The sequence below is a fragment of the Anolis sagrei genome, chromosome 7 (genome assembly GCF_037176765.1).
Source record: "Anolis sagrei isolate rAnoSag1 chromosome 7, rAnoSag1.mat, whole genome shotgun sequence".
NCBI classification, from domain to species: domain Eukaryota; kingdom Metazoa; phylum Chordata; class Lepidosauria; order Squamata; family Dactyloidae; genus Anolis; species Anolis sagrei.
The window spans coordinates 20,456,056-20,472,265 of NC_090027.1; the positions used below are offsets into that span (position 1 = coordinate 20,456,056).

The 16,210-nt window shown below is 43.2% G+C and overlaps 1 protein-coding gene and 1 non-coding gene across 5 annotated transcripts in view; one reads left to right on the top strand and one right to left on the bottom strand.

The window, feature by feature from the left end:
- Positions 1 to 16,210, bottom strand: part of AAK1 (AP2 associated kinase 1) — a 108,526-nt gene that overhangs the window by 41,466 nt on the left and 50,850 nt on the right. For all 4 annotated transcript variants that reach the window (XM_067470709.1, XM_067470708.1, XM_067470707.1 and 1 more), the window contains exons 9-15: positions 15,996 to 16,099; positions 15,390 to 15,469; positions 13,585 to 13,739; positions 11,777 to 12,075; positions 11,326 to 11,571; positions 5,665 to 5,894; positions 1,856 to 2,013 (exon numbers count right to left, since the gene is read on the bottom strand). In XM_067470709.1, coding sequence (XP_067326810.1) covers positions 1,856 to 2,013; positions 5,665 to 5,894; positions 11,326 to 11,571; positions 11,777 to 12,075; positions 13,585 to 13,739; positions 15,390 to 15,469; positions 15,996 to 16,099 — 1,272 coding nt within the window. The remainder of the gene's footprint in view (positions 1 to 1,855; positions 2,014 to 5,664; positions 5,895 to 11,325; positions 11,572 to 11,776; positions 12,076 to 13,584; positions 13,740 to 15,389; positions 15,470 to 15,995; positions 16,100 to 16,210) is intronic.
- Positions 9,526 to 9,644, top strand: LOC132782826 (5S ribosomal RNA). The gene has a single exon (XR_009632104.2). It is a non-coding gene; the product is annotated as a 5S ribosomal RNA (ribosomal RNA).

Below are 16,210 nucleotides of genomic sequence, written 5' to 3' on the forward strand. Positions count from 1 at the left end.
CGAATTGACACCAAATTTGGACACAAGACACCTAACAACCCAATGTATGTCCTTCACTCAAAAAAATTGATTTTGTCATTTGGGAGTTGTAGCTGCTGGGATTTATAGGTCATTTACAATGAAAGAACAGGTTGTTGTAGGTTTTTTCGGGCTATATGGCCATGGTCTAGAGGCATTCTCTCCTGACGTTTCACCTGCATCTATGGCAAGCATCCTCACTACCTCTGAGGATGCTTGCCATAGATGCAGGCGAAACGTCAGGAGAGAATGCCTCTAGACCATGGCCATATAGCCCGAAAAAACCTACAACAACGCAGTGATTCCGGCCATGAAAGCCTTCGACAATACAATGAAAAAACATTCTGAACCTCACCAACCATGGAATTGAACCAAACTTGGCACACAGTTCTCCCATGACCAACAGAAAATACTGGAGGGTTTGGTGGGCAGTGTCCTTTGGTTTTGGAGTTGTAGTTCACCTACATCCAAAGATAACTGTGGACTCAAACAATGATGGATCTGGACCAAACTCTACAAGAATACTCAATATGCCCAAATATGATCACTGGTGGAGTTTGGGGGAAATAGAATCTTGACATTTGGGAGTTGTAGTTGCTGGGATTTATAGTTCACCTATAGTCAAAAAGCATTCTGAACTCCACCAACAATAGAATTGGGCCAAACCTCCAACACAGAACCCCTAAGTGGGCAACAGCAATGCGAGGCAGGGGATGGCTAGTGATAAATAAATAAAGAAATCCTGCTCTGCTATCTATATTTATCCAGCCCTCATCCATCATGATGTATTGGGCTCTCAATCTTCCGATCTCCCCCCTTTCGTGGATGTCTATGACCAGCTAATGTCACCTTCCCATTTCCTGCCCTGTCTGTCTATATGCTATGCGACTGCACCAGGCATGCCATCTATATAAATAAAAATGTAATGTTCGTTTGTGGGATTAAAATAACTCAACAACCGCTGGACGAATTGACACCAAATTTGGCCACAAGACACCTACTAACCCAAGGAGTGACCATCACTCAAAAAAGTTGATTTTGTCATTTGGGAGTTTTATTTCCCGGGATTTATAGTTAATGTACAATCAAATATCATTCTGAACTCCAATGATGGAATTGAACCAAACTTGGCATACAGGGCTCCCATGACCAACAGAAAACACTAGAAGGGCTTGGTGGGCATTGACCTTGTCTGGGAGTTGTAGTTCACCTACATCCAGAGAGCACTGTGGACTCAAACAATGATGGAACTGGACCAAACTTGGCACGAATATTCCATATGCCCAAATATGAACACAGATGGAGTTTGGGCGGGGGGGGGGGGGGGGATAGACTTTGACATTTGGGAGTTGTAGTAACTGGGATTTATAGTTCACCTACAATCAAAGAGCATGCTGAACTCCACCAATGACAGACCTGAGGCAAACTTCCCAAAGAGACCCTCATACTTAAGGCCACCCAGTCCAACTCCTTCACCAGGGCAAGAAAACGTAATCAAAGCCCTCCTGACATAGAGCCATCCAGCCATAGATATAGATAGATAGATAGATAGATAGATAGATAGATATGATTCACACACAGAGAGACACAGATATAGTATCATAGATTTGAAAAGGACCCCTAAAGAAGGACAATTATATGCTGCATGTTTCAGAGTTGGCAAAGCAGACAATCTCCACATCAACACTGCCAAAGAAACAGCAAGAAAATACTGTTTACCCACAAGCATAAAGAAATTACTTATATTAGAAATCAACACTTTCTAATAACGAGTGGCAGGGGACGACTGAAATGAAATGATTATGGCAAGTGAAGCCTGGAGTCCCTGCAAACTCACCGTCGCCCAACTTGGCGAAGTCTTTATTCAGCAGCTCTTCTGCCGTGAGTTTGGAGAAGTTGTCATCATCGAAAGGGTTCCATGTGGAGACGTCTGGCGGGTTGTAGACGTTCTGCTGCGAGGTCCTGGGAGATCCGGACGGCGTAGTGGAGGCTGACCTGGAGAGAAAATTTTCACCATTTGCATTTAATGCACCTCCGCTTCTAACATGACGCCAAGGCCTACCACTGCCGCTGGAGATACAGAATTAATTTCATTTGATTCAACTTGACTCTGTCATGATTGAATGCTGTAGAATCCTGGGAGTTCTAGTTTGGCACTCCTTGGTAGAGAAGGCTCAAGGCCTTAGGAAACCACAACTTCCAGGATTCCGTAGATTGGGTCATGACAGTTAAAGCAGTTCCAACTGCATTTATTCTACAAGGTAAACTACAATTTTCCAAACTGTGCGCTGCGACACATTAGTGTGTCGGCGACAAGTGTGTAGGTGTGTCGAGCAAACCTAAGGAGAAAGCTCTGAGTCTATATGAGGTAAGCAAATATTATAATAATATATTTAAAATAAATTAAAGGTTTTCATGAGATATTTTATCCCTCCATCTCTTCCAGCGGGTCTACCCAGTCGCCTTTCAATCATGAACTTTGATTTGCATTCTATTACCAATATATGCCAATTCTGTAGCTGTGTTTGGTATAGGTTTTCATGCATAAATATAAGTGTGTGTGTGTTTATCTATGTAATTTAGTATCTTATTGTATGTTTATGTTCATTCATTTTTTAATTTGTTGTAACTCACCTTGAGCCATAAGGAGGGGTGGGTAATAAATAAAATGTATTATTGTTGCTATTATTATTGTTGTTGTTGTTGTTTATAGAATATTTCTCCAAAGGGAATGGTAGGATATGATATGAGGAGAGGCAGGAATGTTACATTAGTGCTAGTCAATTAATAAATCTTAACAAATCTCTAATATATCATCAAGAGAGAGGAGAGTGATATGGAGGGCAAGTGAAAAACATTATATAACATTTTATTGTATTACATCTAGTTTTCAATCTCTGTTACCCTAACATTCATTGCTTATACTACTAAAGCTACTAACAAATTACTATTATTATTATTATATTACAATTTACCGTATATATTTGAGTATAAGCCTAGTTTTTGAGCCCTTTTTTCAGGCTGAAAAAGCTTCCCTTGGCTTATACTCGAGTCAAGGTTATTTATTATTTTACTCTGTTCTCATTATTATTACATTTATTATTTTATTGTATGTATGTATGTATGTATGTATTATTATTATTACTACTACTACTACTACTACATTTATTATTTTACTCTCATTATTACTGGAAGGATACATAAGCACATTTACATTGAACAAGGTTAGAATAATGGTTTAATCAGAATTGGACAGTCTTATTACAGTTTTATAACTGGCCCCTCGGCTCTGGAATTCTCTCCCATTGGAGATTAGAACTGCCCCTTCTCTCCTGACCTTTAGAAAGTTGGTGAAAACCTAGCTCTGGAATCTGGCATTTGATGAGTGAGTCAATAACTCTTGACCACACGGACGGATGGTGATGAATTGTGATTTTATTCTGACGACTTGGCCTTATGTAATTATACGATTGTATTTTAATGAGTTTTTTATATTAGTGTACAAGGGGATGTGATGTTTTAAACTATTGTGTATTAATCCTCTGTTGTAAACAGGCCTGAGTCCCTCGTTGAGGTGAGAAGACCGGTATATAAAAGTTCTAAATAAATAAATAAATAAATAAATTTTATGTAAATATTCAAAAACATTTAACCCGCTGATGCCTCAATTAATGTCATTTTATTGGTATCTATTTTTATTTTCAAATTTACTGTATTTCCCACCCTCAGTTTATACTCGAATCAATATGTTTTCCCATTTTTTTGTGGTCAAATTATGTTTATGTTTATTACTTTATTTATTATTGTTATTATTACATTTATTTTACCCTATTTATAATTATTATTACTTTTATTATTTTACTCTATTTATTATTATTATTACTATTATTATTACATTTATTATTTTACTCTCATATTGGAAGGATACGTAAGCACATTTACATTGAACAAGGTTAGAATAATGGTTTGATCAGAACTGGACAGTCTTATTACAGTTTTATGTAAATATTCAAAAACATTAAACCCGCTGATGCCTCAATTAATGTCATTTTATTGCTATCTATTTTGAATTGATCCGTAGCAGCTGCATTTCCCACCCTCGGCTTATACTCAAGTCAATACGTTATCCCAGTTTTTTGTGGTCAAATTAGGTGCCTCGGCTTATATTCGGGTCGGCTTATACTCAAATATATATATGGGTATGTATGTCTTATAACTAGATACTAAGGTTTTTATATCAAGCTGCTTTGTGCCCCTTCGGGTTAGTTTAGCTTCCAGTTTCCTGGTAAAACCGAATTACTGTGTCATGAATTGATGAATGTCTAAAAAAGTGTGTCACCAATGTAAAATCTTTGGAAAGCTCAGGTGTAAACCAGGCATAGTTAAACTTGGGCCCTCCCTGCAGGTGGTTTGGACTTCAACTCCCACAATTCCTAACAGGCTACCAGCAGGAATTGTGGGAGTTGAAGTCCAAACCACCTGGAGGGAGGGCCCAAGTTGGCCCAGGCCTGGTGTGCACTATTATGGCCCTGTGCACTTCTGCCCCACACAGATCTTGGTGGCTCCTGGTCCATCGCAAACCTGACCGGGGTATAGGGTGGCAACCGGTGTTGGACGGGGGGTTACACTCCCCCTGAAGCCACAGGTCCGTAGCTTGGGAGTCCTCCTGGACTCATCGCTCACGCTTGAGGCTCAGGCGTCGGCGGTGGCCGGGAGGGCTTTTGCACAACTGAGACTTGTGCGCCAGCTGTGCCCGTACCTCGCTAAGGCTGATCTGGCCGGGGTGGTCCATGCCTTAGTCACCTCTAGACTGGATTACTGCAATGCGCTCTACGTGGGACTGCCCTTGAAAACAGCTCGGAAATTCCAATTGGTCCAATGGGCAGCAGCCAGGATGTTAACAGGGGCCCATTACAGAGAGAGGTCAACCCCTATGTTTAAGGAGCTCCACTGGCTGCCGTTTATTTTCCGAGCCCAATTTAAGGTGCAGGTGCTTACATACAAAGTCCTGAACGGTTTGGGACCACCCTACCTGCGTGACCGCATCGCCGTCTACGAACCCACACGCTCACTCCGGTCATCAGGAGAGGCCCTGCTCGTGATCCCGCCTGCGTCACAGGCGCGTTTGGTGGGAACGCGAGACAGGGCCTTCTCTGTGGTGGCCCCCCGCCTCTGGAATGCCCTCCCGAAAGATCTTAGACAGGCCCCTACTTTGGCGATTTTCAGAAAGAACCTGAAAACCTGGCTGTTCCAACGTGCCTTTTCAGATTAGGAACCCCACTACCAAAGCCCAGAAGCACCTTAGTAGAGCCAAGATCACCCTCACCGCACACTGCACTTATATTTTAATCCTATATCCCTCCGACACTTCAGCACTTTTTAATCCTGTACCCTACTCCGGCCGGCTCAGTTTTTAATAATGTCTTGTTGAATTGCTATTGTTATTGTTTCTGCTTTAACTGTTTTATTTGCTATGTACTGTATTGTTGTATTGTGTTGGGCTCCGGCCTGTTGTAAGCCGCATCGAATCCCTTGGGAGATGCTAGCGGGGTACAAATAAAGTTATAATATAATAATAATAATAATAATAATAATAATAATAATAATAAACTGCAGGCTATGCAAGACGCTATGCAAGGTGCATACTTGGATTTGTTGAGGCTGGCTTCGGCCGCGGCGGCCTGAAGGAGCTGCGTGGACTTGCTGGCCGGAACCCCGAAGACGGTGCTGTGGGTCACATCGCTGAGGATCCTGCGGTGCCCGGCTCGCTGGGCCTTCGGGGAGGAGGGTGGCGTGAGGGCGCCCGCCTTCTGGCCCTGGACAGCCGCCGCAGGGGTCGCTGGGAGGTGCTTGTCCTTCTGTCGTGGAGGCGCTTGCTGTGCAGAGGAAAGGAAGGAAGACTGTCAGACTTGGAAGTGGAAACGCAGGGTGCCTCTATGATGTACAGGCAGTGAAGTAATGTATAGGCTTTCATGGATGGAATCACTGAGTTGCTGTGAGTTTTCTGGGCTGTATGACCATATTCCTGCAGCATTCACTTCTAATGTCTCGCCTGCATCTGTGGCTAATGGCATCTTCAGAGTGAAGCAAGTGGAATATTTACAATACACACACACACACACACACACACACAAACCTGTGGAAGAATGTCCAGGGTGGGAGACAAAACTCTTATCTGTTCAAGCAAGTATGAATGCTGCAATGAGCAAGATGATGAGCATTGAGAAGCCTTGCAGCTGCAAAGTCAATTGGAGAAGGTATCTTCATATCTTCACTGTCCCTGGAGGCATTTCTATGTTCTCAAATATTATCCAGGTTGGTTCATCAAGTGCTCTGCTATCACGGACTTCTCTGGTTGAATTAGTCTGCCGTGCCTTTCATGTTCTTTGATTTGTGTTTAGGATTGGTTAATTTGAAAAGTTAAATGTAAAATCCTGTGAATTTAACAGCAAATTGTTTTTATGCATGTATGAATATATGTATAATTTAAATTGGGGGTTTTTTGTAATCAAAATGAAGGTGTGTCAGAAATATTAAATATTAACTGGGTATTTTCGATTGCAAAAGTGTGAGTCAAGCACTGATAGAGTTAGAAGGTTGAAGCCTGTTAGAATTAGTGGGCCAAAGCTAGTGTCATTCATTCATTCATTCATTCATTCATTTATTATTTACTGCATTTTATACCCCTTTCTCAGCCAAAGGCCACTCAAGGCAGTTCACAATCGGCAGCGATTCGATGCCATAATAATAACAGGGTACAGTTAGAAACAATTATAAAAACAGTTATAAAACAGTTCAACATTAAAAATATAAAAAGGAGAGTGAGTAGGCGGAAGCCTATAAGTGTTAGTGGGCCCAAGCTAGTGTTGTCCTGAGGAGTGTGAGGTAAACCTCAGTGTGAGAGAAGCCTGTGTGAGGAAGTTCCATTGTGAGAAAGCTCCATTCATGTGTGTAAAGCTACTATGAATTTGTCTTTTGTGATATAGAAACCTAGTTCTTGTAAACAGTGCAACCATATTATTTTACTATAAAGAAAAGCCTCATCTGGAAGAGATAACATTGGTCTATTTTCTTGAACAAACAAGGGTAGTGGGGTACAAGTAAAGGATTACTATTATTATTATTATTATTATTATTATGTCTCCCAACCTGGACATTCTTCCAGAGGTACAGTAGAGTCTCGCTTATCCAACCTTTTCTCATCCAATGTTCTGTATTATCCAACGCAGTCTGCCTCTCACCCATATCCACAGCTATTTCAATAAATTGTGATGTTTTGGTTCTAAATTCGTAAATACCGTAATTACTACGTAACATTACCATGTACTGAACTGCTTTCTCTGTCAATTTGGTGCTTAATTTGTAAAATCATATCATAATCTGACATTTAATAGGCTTTTCTTTATCCCTCCTGATTATCCAACATTTTCACTTATCCAACGTTCTGCCAGCCCGTTTACATTGGATAAGCGAGACTCCTCTGTATGTGTGTGTGTGTCTATCTATCTATCTTTCTATCCCATATAGTGTGCAGCTGTGGACAAACCTCCATAGAGTCCCCGAAGTGCACCAGCAATGCCCAGACACAAATCAAGGAACACAAAAGGCACTGGAGACTGAGTCAATTTGAGAAGTCAGCCATAGCAAAACACCTGAGGAACCAACCTGCACACATAATATTACTGGAGAACACAAATGCAGCACCATTCGGACAACTATCATGTAAGACTACACAGAGAAGTCACTGAAATCCACAGGAAACACGTGGTAAATGTCAACACAAAGAAGGAAACCATCAAAATGAACAAAATCTGACTACCACTATTAAAAAAAAACCAGAATCAGGACAGTATATAAGGGAGAACTCAAGACAACAAACAATCAAGGGTTAGTGAACACCTCCCAAACAGAGGATGCCTCCAGGCAACAGAGGCCAGGCTACCTCTATGCAGAACGGTTTGGGACCCGCCTACCTGTGTGACCGCATTTCTGTGTACAAACTCACACAATCTTTTTGTTCATCTGGAGAGACCCTGCTCTCGCTTCCGCCTCCCTCGCAGATGCGATTGGTGGGGATGAGGGAGAGGGCCTTCTTGGTGGTGGCTCCCTGACTCTGGCATTCACTTCCCAGCGATATCAGGTATGCCTCAACACTGGCAGTCTTTAGGAGAAGCCTGAAAACGTGGCTGTTCCAGTGTGCCTTCCCGGAATAAGAAAATAATACCCAGCAAAATGTCCTCAGAATTCACTTTAACTATTCGTTGGATTGCGCTCCCCTCACTTCTTTTAAAACCCTCCTACCAGATACATCCTACCTTGTTCATGCCTAGTGTTTATTTTTTTAATTTTAAACTATTACATTTGGCCCGGCCATAGGTTTTTAAATCTTTGTGTGTTAATGTTTATATGTGATTTATATTAATTGTATTGTTTTTGTTTATTGCTTTCTTGTTTTATTGATGTGTTGTTGGGCTTGGCCTCATGTAAGCCGCTCCGAGTCCCTTGGGGAGATGGCGGCAGGGTATAAATAAAGTTTTATTATTATTATTATTATATTATTATTACTATTATTACTATTATTATTATTATTATATCCTCACTGATTGACTTTGCAGCTGCAAGGCTACTCAGTGCTATTCAAGCTTGCTCATTGCAACGTTCACACTTGCTTTAAACAGGGAAGGGTTCTTTCTCCCACCCTGGACATTATTCCATGGGTATATATACACCCCACTTGCTTCACTGACAACAGAACGTCTGACGATGCCAGCATCCTTAGCATCCACTGGACTTTGGTTTTACTGTGGATAAGGGTATTAGAATGAACAGAAGAGATGGTCTAGGAGCTCCTTCAAGTGATGATTTCCGCCTGCGTTCTCCTATTCCAAACTCACTCTGGAAAGCAGATGGCAAAACAAAAGGCCTTTGGGCATCACAGAAGAATTCTAGCTGGAGATAAGTATCGCCTTGGCTAGAATGGTTTCTTCTATGTTCAAAGACACACAGGCAAGAGTAGGAAAGAGTGGCTTTCAGTGCAAAAAAGAAACAAAGGGGAAGTCACCTAAAAATGCAAATTTTAAAAAATGCAAATTTAAAAAAATGTATTGATTCACACACAGACACACACACACACATATATATCAATCACCCTTGAATAGCAATGAAGGGAAGGGACTAAGAAAGAGAGTCCAAAGTGAAATTGCATTTGCAAGCATCTGCAAATTCCTGGCCTATTGCCATCCCTCCCCCTTTCCCCCCTTTTTTGCACAGTGAGGCAGCTGCTTCATTCGGTGCAAAGAAAACCATTTCTCATTAAGGAAAGAGCACTTGCTTGAGATGAATGTATGCATTATATGAGCATTAAATGGAGGGCTTGTCTCTCGTCCTTCCCTTTGGCGGAGGAGCTGCAGATAAGGAAAGGAGGGGAAGGGGTGCAAATCTCCCACCAGCTTGGTTTCGAGCAGGTAAGGCCCCCAACTGTTTTTTTAATGTTTATGTATTGTATGTGCCTACGGCCATACCACCCTGAACACACCCGATCTCATCTGATCTCGGAAGCTAAGCAGGGTCGGGCCTGATTAGTACTTGGATGGGAGACCGCCTGGGAATACTGGGTATTGTATGTGAATTTGTGTTCCAGCACTGAATATTGGCCGTGTATATACTGTGCTCCGGCCTGAGTCCCCTTCGGGGTGAGAAGGACGGAATATAAATGTTTTAAATAAATAAATAAACTTCTGGGTTCCTCCCAACACACATTTTGCACCAAAGTTACAACATTTGACCCCAAATCAGTAGGGATAGCTAATAATAATCCAGAGGACAGGGTCAAATCAGCAGCTGAATAGCCGTTTGTCAGATCATGGCAAAATGGCCGCTTCCAATGCAATGAGTCTAAGCCAGGCCTGGGCAAACCATTAAGCTGTATTTTTGGCATTGCAGAGGGATTGGCTGGTGCCTTTTCCTGGAAGAGCACTTTGGTTTTCTCGATGTTCAATGAGAGCTTCTCGTATGCTTCTGCAAAGGCGTTTAGAGTGGCTTGTAGGTCTTCTTCTGAATGCACACAGATGTTATAATCAGCATATTGGAGTCTGAGGTTAAATAGCTTGCCATCTGTCTGATAGATGATTCCACTCCGGTGGGAAGCTTCCCATCAACAAGGTTAAGTATCATAGCAATGAAAACAGAGAATAAGGTTGGGGCAATAACACATCATCTCTGTTTGACACCTGATTCCACCTTAAATGGGTCACTTTGGGAGCCATTGCTGTCCAAGATTGTTGCCATCATGTCATCGTGGAGGAGCCACAGAATGTTCACAAATTTGTCAGGCAGCAACCAGCCAGTCTTTGAAGCTGAAAGGCCATTAAATGCTAGCCAAGGTGGCCATTTGAAACATTCACACTTTCCTCAAGCACACAAGAGTTCTTTCTCCCACCTTGGACATAATTCCATGGGGATATATATAAACTCCACTTGCCTAGTTTCCAACAGACCCCTCAACCTCTGAGGATTCCTGCCATAGATGCAGGCGACACTCACAGCAACCCAGTGATTCCAGCCATGAAACCCTTCGGCAACACCCTGACAGGTCTGCTTGGGTTGTGGCCATTTCTCAAGGGTGTTTAACCAGTGAATTTTTGCACTAACTAGGGATTGAACTAGATGGCCCTTTCATTACTACAATTCTCAATAATAATAATAATAATAATAATAATAATAATAATAATATCAAGGAAAAGCTTTATGAGAACTACCACTCCTCTTGGCGTCCCCCCCAGCAACAGCAAGGGTATCTCTCTGGGCAGCTAAATCAGGAAATCCCAACTGGATGGCCCCCCCGCGAGAGGCAAACCAAGAATGGGCAACGCGGAAGTCCCTGAATAGACTCAGAAGCGGAGTGGGCAGATCAAAAGACAACTTGGACAAATGGCACTACCTAAAATAATCCCGTACCTTGTGTGACTGTGGAGCAGAACAGATAACTCTGCATCTGTATGCTGGTCCATTGTGCCCTGCCTCATGTACAGAGGAGGAATTGTTGGAGGCTACAGACAATGCCGTTGCTGTTGCCCGTTTTTGGTCAAAAGACACCTATTTTTATCAGTTTTATACTAATTTATGCAATGCTTTTGATACGAAATAAATAAATAAATAAATAACGTAACATCGGCTGTTAGGAATTGTGGGGGTTGAAGCCCAAAACTCCTGGAGGTCGAAGTTGGTCCAGGCCTGGTCTAAACCAAGGCAGATTCAAGCACTCCATTTGTTTGGTATCAAACACAGAGTTTAGATCTAGCGGCTTACCGGGTGATCCTGCGACGGGACAGGCTGGACCGCTGCTTGCGGCACCATCTGAGTCGGAGGCTTTGGCTGCCCAGCCGCTGCTTTCTGCTGGAGGCCAGCCTGCTGGGCCAACAGCTGCTGCTGCTGCATGTAATTCTGCACAGCTGGAGGCTGTTGCGGCTGCTGTGGCGCCGACGGCTGTGTGGGTGTCACGGTGGTCCCCTGCGGCCCCACCCTCACCTGTGGCTGAGCAGCCGGAGGCATCACCTGGAAGTACAAAACACAACAATATACCACGCTGGCTCCCTTATCATCATCATCATCATCATCATCTTTATTCCTATTCTGCTTTATCTCCCAAAAGTGGCTCAAAGAGGCTTGACATAAAATTTAGCAAAAAAAAAAAAGAAGTGAGCATTGGATCTGAGTAAATACTGTATTCCGACAAAGGTTACAAAACCAACTGTCTCACCTGTTGAGCCTGCAACGGAGGCTGCGGCGCCTGCTGATAAAATGCAGCGGGTGCTGTCGGCTGTGGCACTGCCTGCACTTGCTGCTGTTGCTGCTTGAGGAAGAGCTGGTGCTGCGGCGTGACTTGGACTGGAGTCCCAGGGCCTTGCGGCTGAGTGGCCACAGCAGGTTGCTGCCCCGAGAGCGCCTGCTTGGGCTGGGCCTGTGGAAGGGGGGCGGAGGGCTGGGCCAGAGCCTTCGGCTGCGCAATGACCGCAGGGTGCGCGGGCTGCCCGCCGGCCAAGGCTCCTACAGTTGCCACTGCAAAGAAGACAGAGGGTGTCCCGTGAAAACAGGCATGACAGCAGTCATTATTGTTCTCCAGAAGTTTCTAACTGTTGTAGCCTGATCAGATTCTGAGCGCTCAGAAGACGAGGAAGGGGATGCTAGGATAGATGCAGAGGGCCCAGAGGAGGATAGATAGGCCTGGACAGCATTGTTTTGGAATCTCCTGGCAGTTCCCACGAGACTGGAGAAAGCAATATAAATTCTCATGAGAACCTGCCAGAAGTGTCGGCTGAGAGAAATGTGGGAGACGAATGTTTGTCTAGACTAGGCATGGGCAAACTTTGGTAGGCTGTTAGGAATTGTGGGAGTTGAAGTCCAAAACACCCGGAGAGCCCAAGTTTGTCAATGCTTGGTCGAGATCAAGACACTTGGAATTGCAGAGACAGGGCATACAACAAACACAGACTCGCTTTTCCCAGAGGCTTAGAGATAAGGAGAGGAAAAGCAGGTGCATGACAAATGATGTTATGGGCGGGATGGAGAGGTTTTAAAGTGGTTCCTGCTGGTACAATCTTTTGTGAGAGCAACTTTGTCTTCATGTGAACAACTCTCGGTTTTGGGGTACTATGTTCCTGGAATTCACGTAATTCAAGTTGCTACGTTTGTTCTTGCTTCTAGTTCATGTGTGGGATAGGTTGCCTGCCTTGCATTCATGTGATCATTTAATTTTTTTGTGGATTGGCTCAGGAAATTATATTTGAAAGGATTTTGGACTCTCAACTGTCTTGGAAATAATCTTTTGAATTTTGATTCTCTCTTTTGAATTTGCTTATTTTTATAAGTTCTTCTTTAAATAAACTTTTACTCACTGGATTATCTGGGCAGAGTGGTTTGTGGTGAAGCAGTGTTTCAGGGTTCTAGTGCGACACTAACCACACTCAGATCAATACAGACAGGAGTATTCCCTTACCCATTTGATATGTGTTCCAAGGCCTACCATGGAGGCCTGGAACCCTGGATAGTGCTGAACTCTCTGTTTCTGGACCATGGTTTGTCAGGATTTGTAACAAAAACCAAGTATGTCATCATATCCAAGTACTAATTGTGTGATGAATAGATTGAATGAAATTGTATGATAGGAGTCTGACTAAGGCGAATTAAATCTTGGCAATTAATGCACCCAAATTCCTTTAGAACAGCCTCAACGTTTCCAGGTGTTTCAGAAGATACTATAGCTGAAAGCCAACATCACACTCAAGGAGATTTCCCTAGGAAAACATGACAATGTTTTTGGGAAAGTAGTGCACTTAGCTGGACCTTGAACGAACTCTCAGGACAGTCCATGAGAGCAACAACAACAACAACAACAACAAACTTTATTTCTACCCCGCCCATCTTCTCATGGTGACTCAGGGCGGCTAGAAGGTGGCTGTGCCAATGGATTTGGCTGTCCAGAGACACATAACACTGAATGGGAAATGGTCCAGGAACACATACACACGGACACCCCTTTTCCCTCCCAATGCCTGCCCTTCTGCTCACCCTGCGGCTGGACGCTGGCCTGCACCGTGGGCCTCTTCCTGGGTGTTAGGGCTGGCTGGATGGGCAGGATCCCCGGGTTCGGCTGCGTCTGTCCAGCTTTGGGTCTTTGGCGAGGAGTGATGGACGTCTCTGTTGTGGGAATCGGGTCTGTCAGCCTGCAAGAAGAGAAGAGAAATAGTCATCTACAAACCTTCTTGTACACAAACTTGTCCAATGTGGGATAGGCAATGCTACTATTAGGTGGATCTGTATTTGGTGAAGTGACCAAACCCAAAGGGTTCTCTTCCCAGTGGTGCCTCTTCTTCATCCTGGAAAAAAGGGGCTATTTGGGGGCTGTGAAGAGGGCTCTGTCCTGGGCCCAGTTCTGTTCAGGATCATTAATGACTTGGAGGAAGGTTTAGAGGGGACTCAATTGCAGATGGGACTCAATTGGGAGGGAGAGCCCACATTCCAGAGGGCAGGATCAGGATGCAAAATAACCTTCAAAGATTCGAAAGCAAATTGGCCAAAACAAACAAAATGGATTTCAACAAGAACTGTAAAATACTCCACTTAGGCAGAAATAAATGACAACAGCCCATGTGAGAAAGATATTGGAGTCTTTGTGGAGAACAAGCTGAACATGAGCCAAGATTGTGATGCAGCAGCTCAAAAAACCAATGGGATTTTGGGCTACATCCAAAGGAGTTATAGGGATAGAAATAAAGTTTTATATAATAAGAACAATAATAATAATAATAATAATAATAATAATAATAATGAGGAGGAGGAGGAGGCTCACACAAGAAACCGGAAGTGTTTTGCACCAGAATGCAGCAAAATTGAATAAAGCAACAACAACAACAACAACAACAACAGGAGTCTACCGTATTCCATGCAGCTGTGGACAAGTCTACATAGGGACCACCAAACGTAGCATTGCCCAAACACGAATGAAGGAACATAAAAGGCACTGCAGACTACTTCAACCAGAGAAGTCAGCCATAGCAGAGCACCTGATGAACCAACCTGGACACAGCATATTATTTGAGAACACAGAAATGCCGGGCCACTCTCACAACCACCATGTCAGACTACACAGAGAAGCCATTGAAATCAACAAGCATGTGGACAATTTCAACAGAAAGGAGGAAACCATGAAAATGAACAAAATCTGGCTACCAGTATTAAAAAAACTCTAAAATTACAACAGCAAAACAACAGAGAGTAAACAATCAGGCACATCTAATCACCTCTCAACAAAAGATTACCCCAGGCACTGCCAAGCCATTAAATGCTAATCAAGGTGGTCAGTTGGAACATTCACACCTAGCTCCAGCAGACAAAGGTTCTTTGTCCCACCCTGGTCATTCCACAGATATATAAACCCATTTTCCTACTTCCAACAGACCTCACTACCTCTGAGGATGCTTGCCATAGATGCAGGCGAAACGTCAGGAGAAAATGCCTCCAGAAAAAGGCCATATAGCCCGGAAAAACCTACAACAACCCAACAACAACAACACTTTATTTCTATCCCGCCCCATCTCCCTGGGGGACTCAGGGTGGCTCAAATACATAAAAATGCAAATATGCAATACCTTTTACAGTAATAAATAAGTAATACAATTTAACATTTACAATTGAAAGCACCCCTCATCTTTCTAGACAGGATGTGATAATCTTATATGCTAATTTGAGGTATCTGGGCTCTCTTTCTTCATGTTTATGAAACTTTTGGGTTCCTCTCTTGCAGCGTAAGCTAGTTGTCCAGAATTTAAGTTGCCAACTCTCACAGATATAGACAGATAGATAGATATTCTCACCTGGCTTTGGGCTGGGTTTTCTTAGCAGCGGCTTCGCTCGCTTTCACTGGCTCAGGGAGTTTGGCAGGGAGTGGAGAGTTCTGCAAAGGGAAAACCCAAAAATGATCATAACTAGACTTGTGCAATCTGGGTACACTGCGATCCGTTTCAGTGACCTGGATTTTGTTGGGGGTCCTGATCCATTTTCCGGGTGACAAATTCGGGAGGACAGAAATTTGTTTTTGATTTGGGAAGCCAAAAGATTCGTTTTCTATCCGGCCCATTATGAGAGCAGGTGGCAGGGGCTTCCCAGTCTCCCCATCTTGTCATTTTAGCCATCATTTGTCCTTATATCCTTCATTAAGACCTGGATTAAAAGCATCGCAGTTAAGATGCCACTCTTTCGATCCTTTCCCTTCTGTCTGCAGAGGAGATTGGAGGCTGAGCCCTTACCGTTACGGCCAACCGAACAAGCCGGACCAGTCGGATTAGCCAAAGGGAACCAGCCAAAATGAATCCGTGCACAAGCCTAATAACAACTTCAGATTCTCCGAAGTTGTGGGAAAGAGTAAAATAACACTCCTCTCTTTGACACCTTTTAGCTGAGACGAATTCGCAATGACTCACCTGTACATTCTGGACTGGGCAATCCCTCTTTGCCAGTTTGAAGGCAAAATGGGAGACCTGATAAATTTCTGGCCGTTTCTCAGGATCGGGCTCCAGCATATAGCCTAAAGAGAACAGAGATATTTAAAGATTTGGCACATCATGCTAAAAGCATGAATAATTATGACCCTAAATGCGCTACGAAAACAATTGCAATTACTGCAAAATGAAAATTT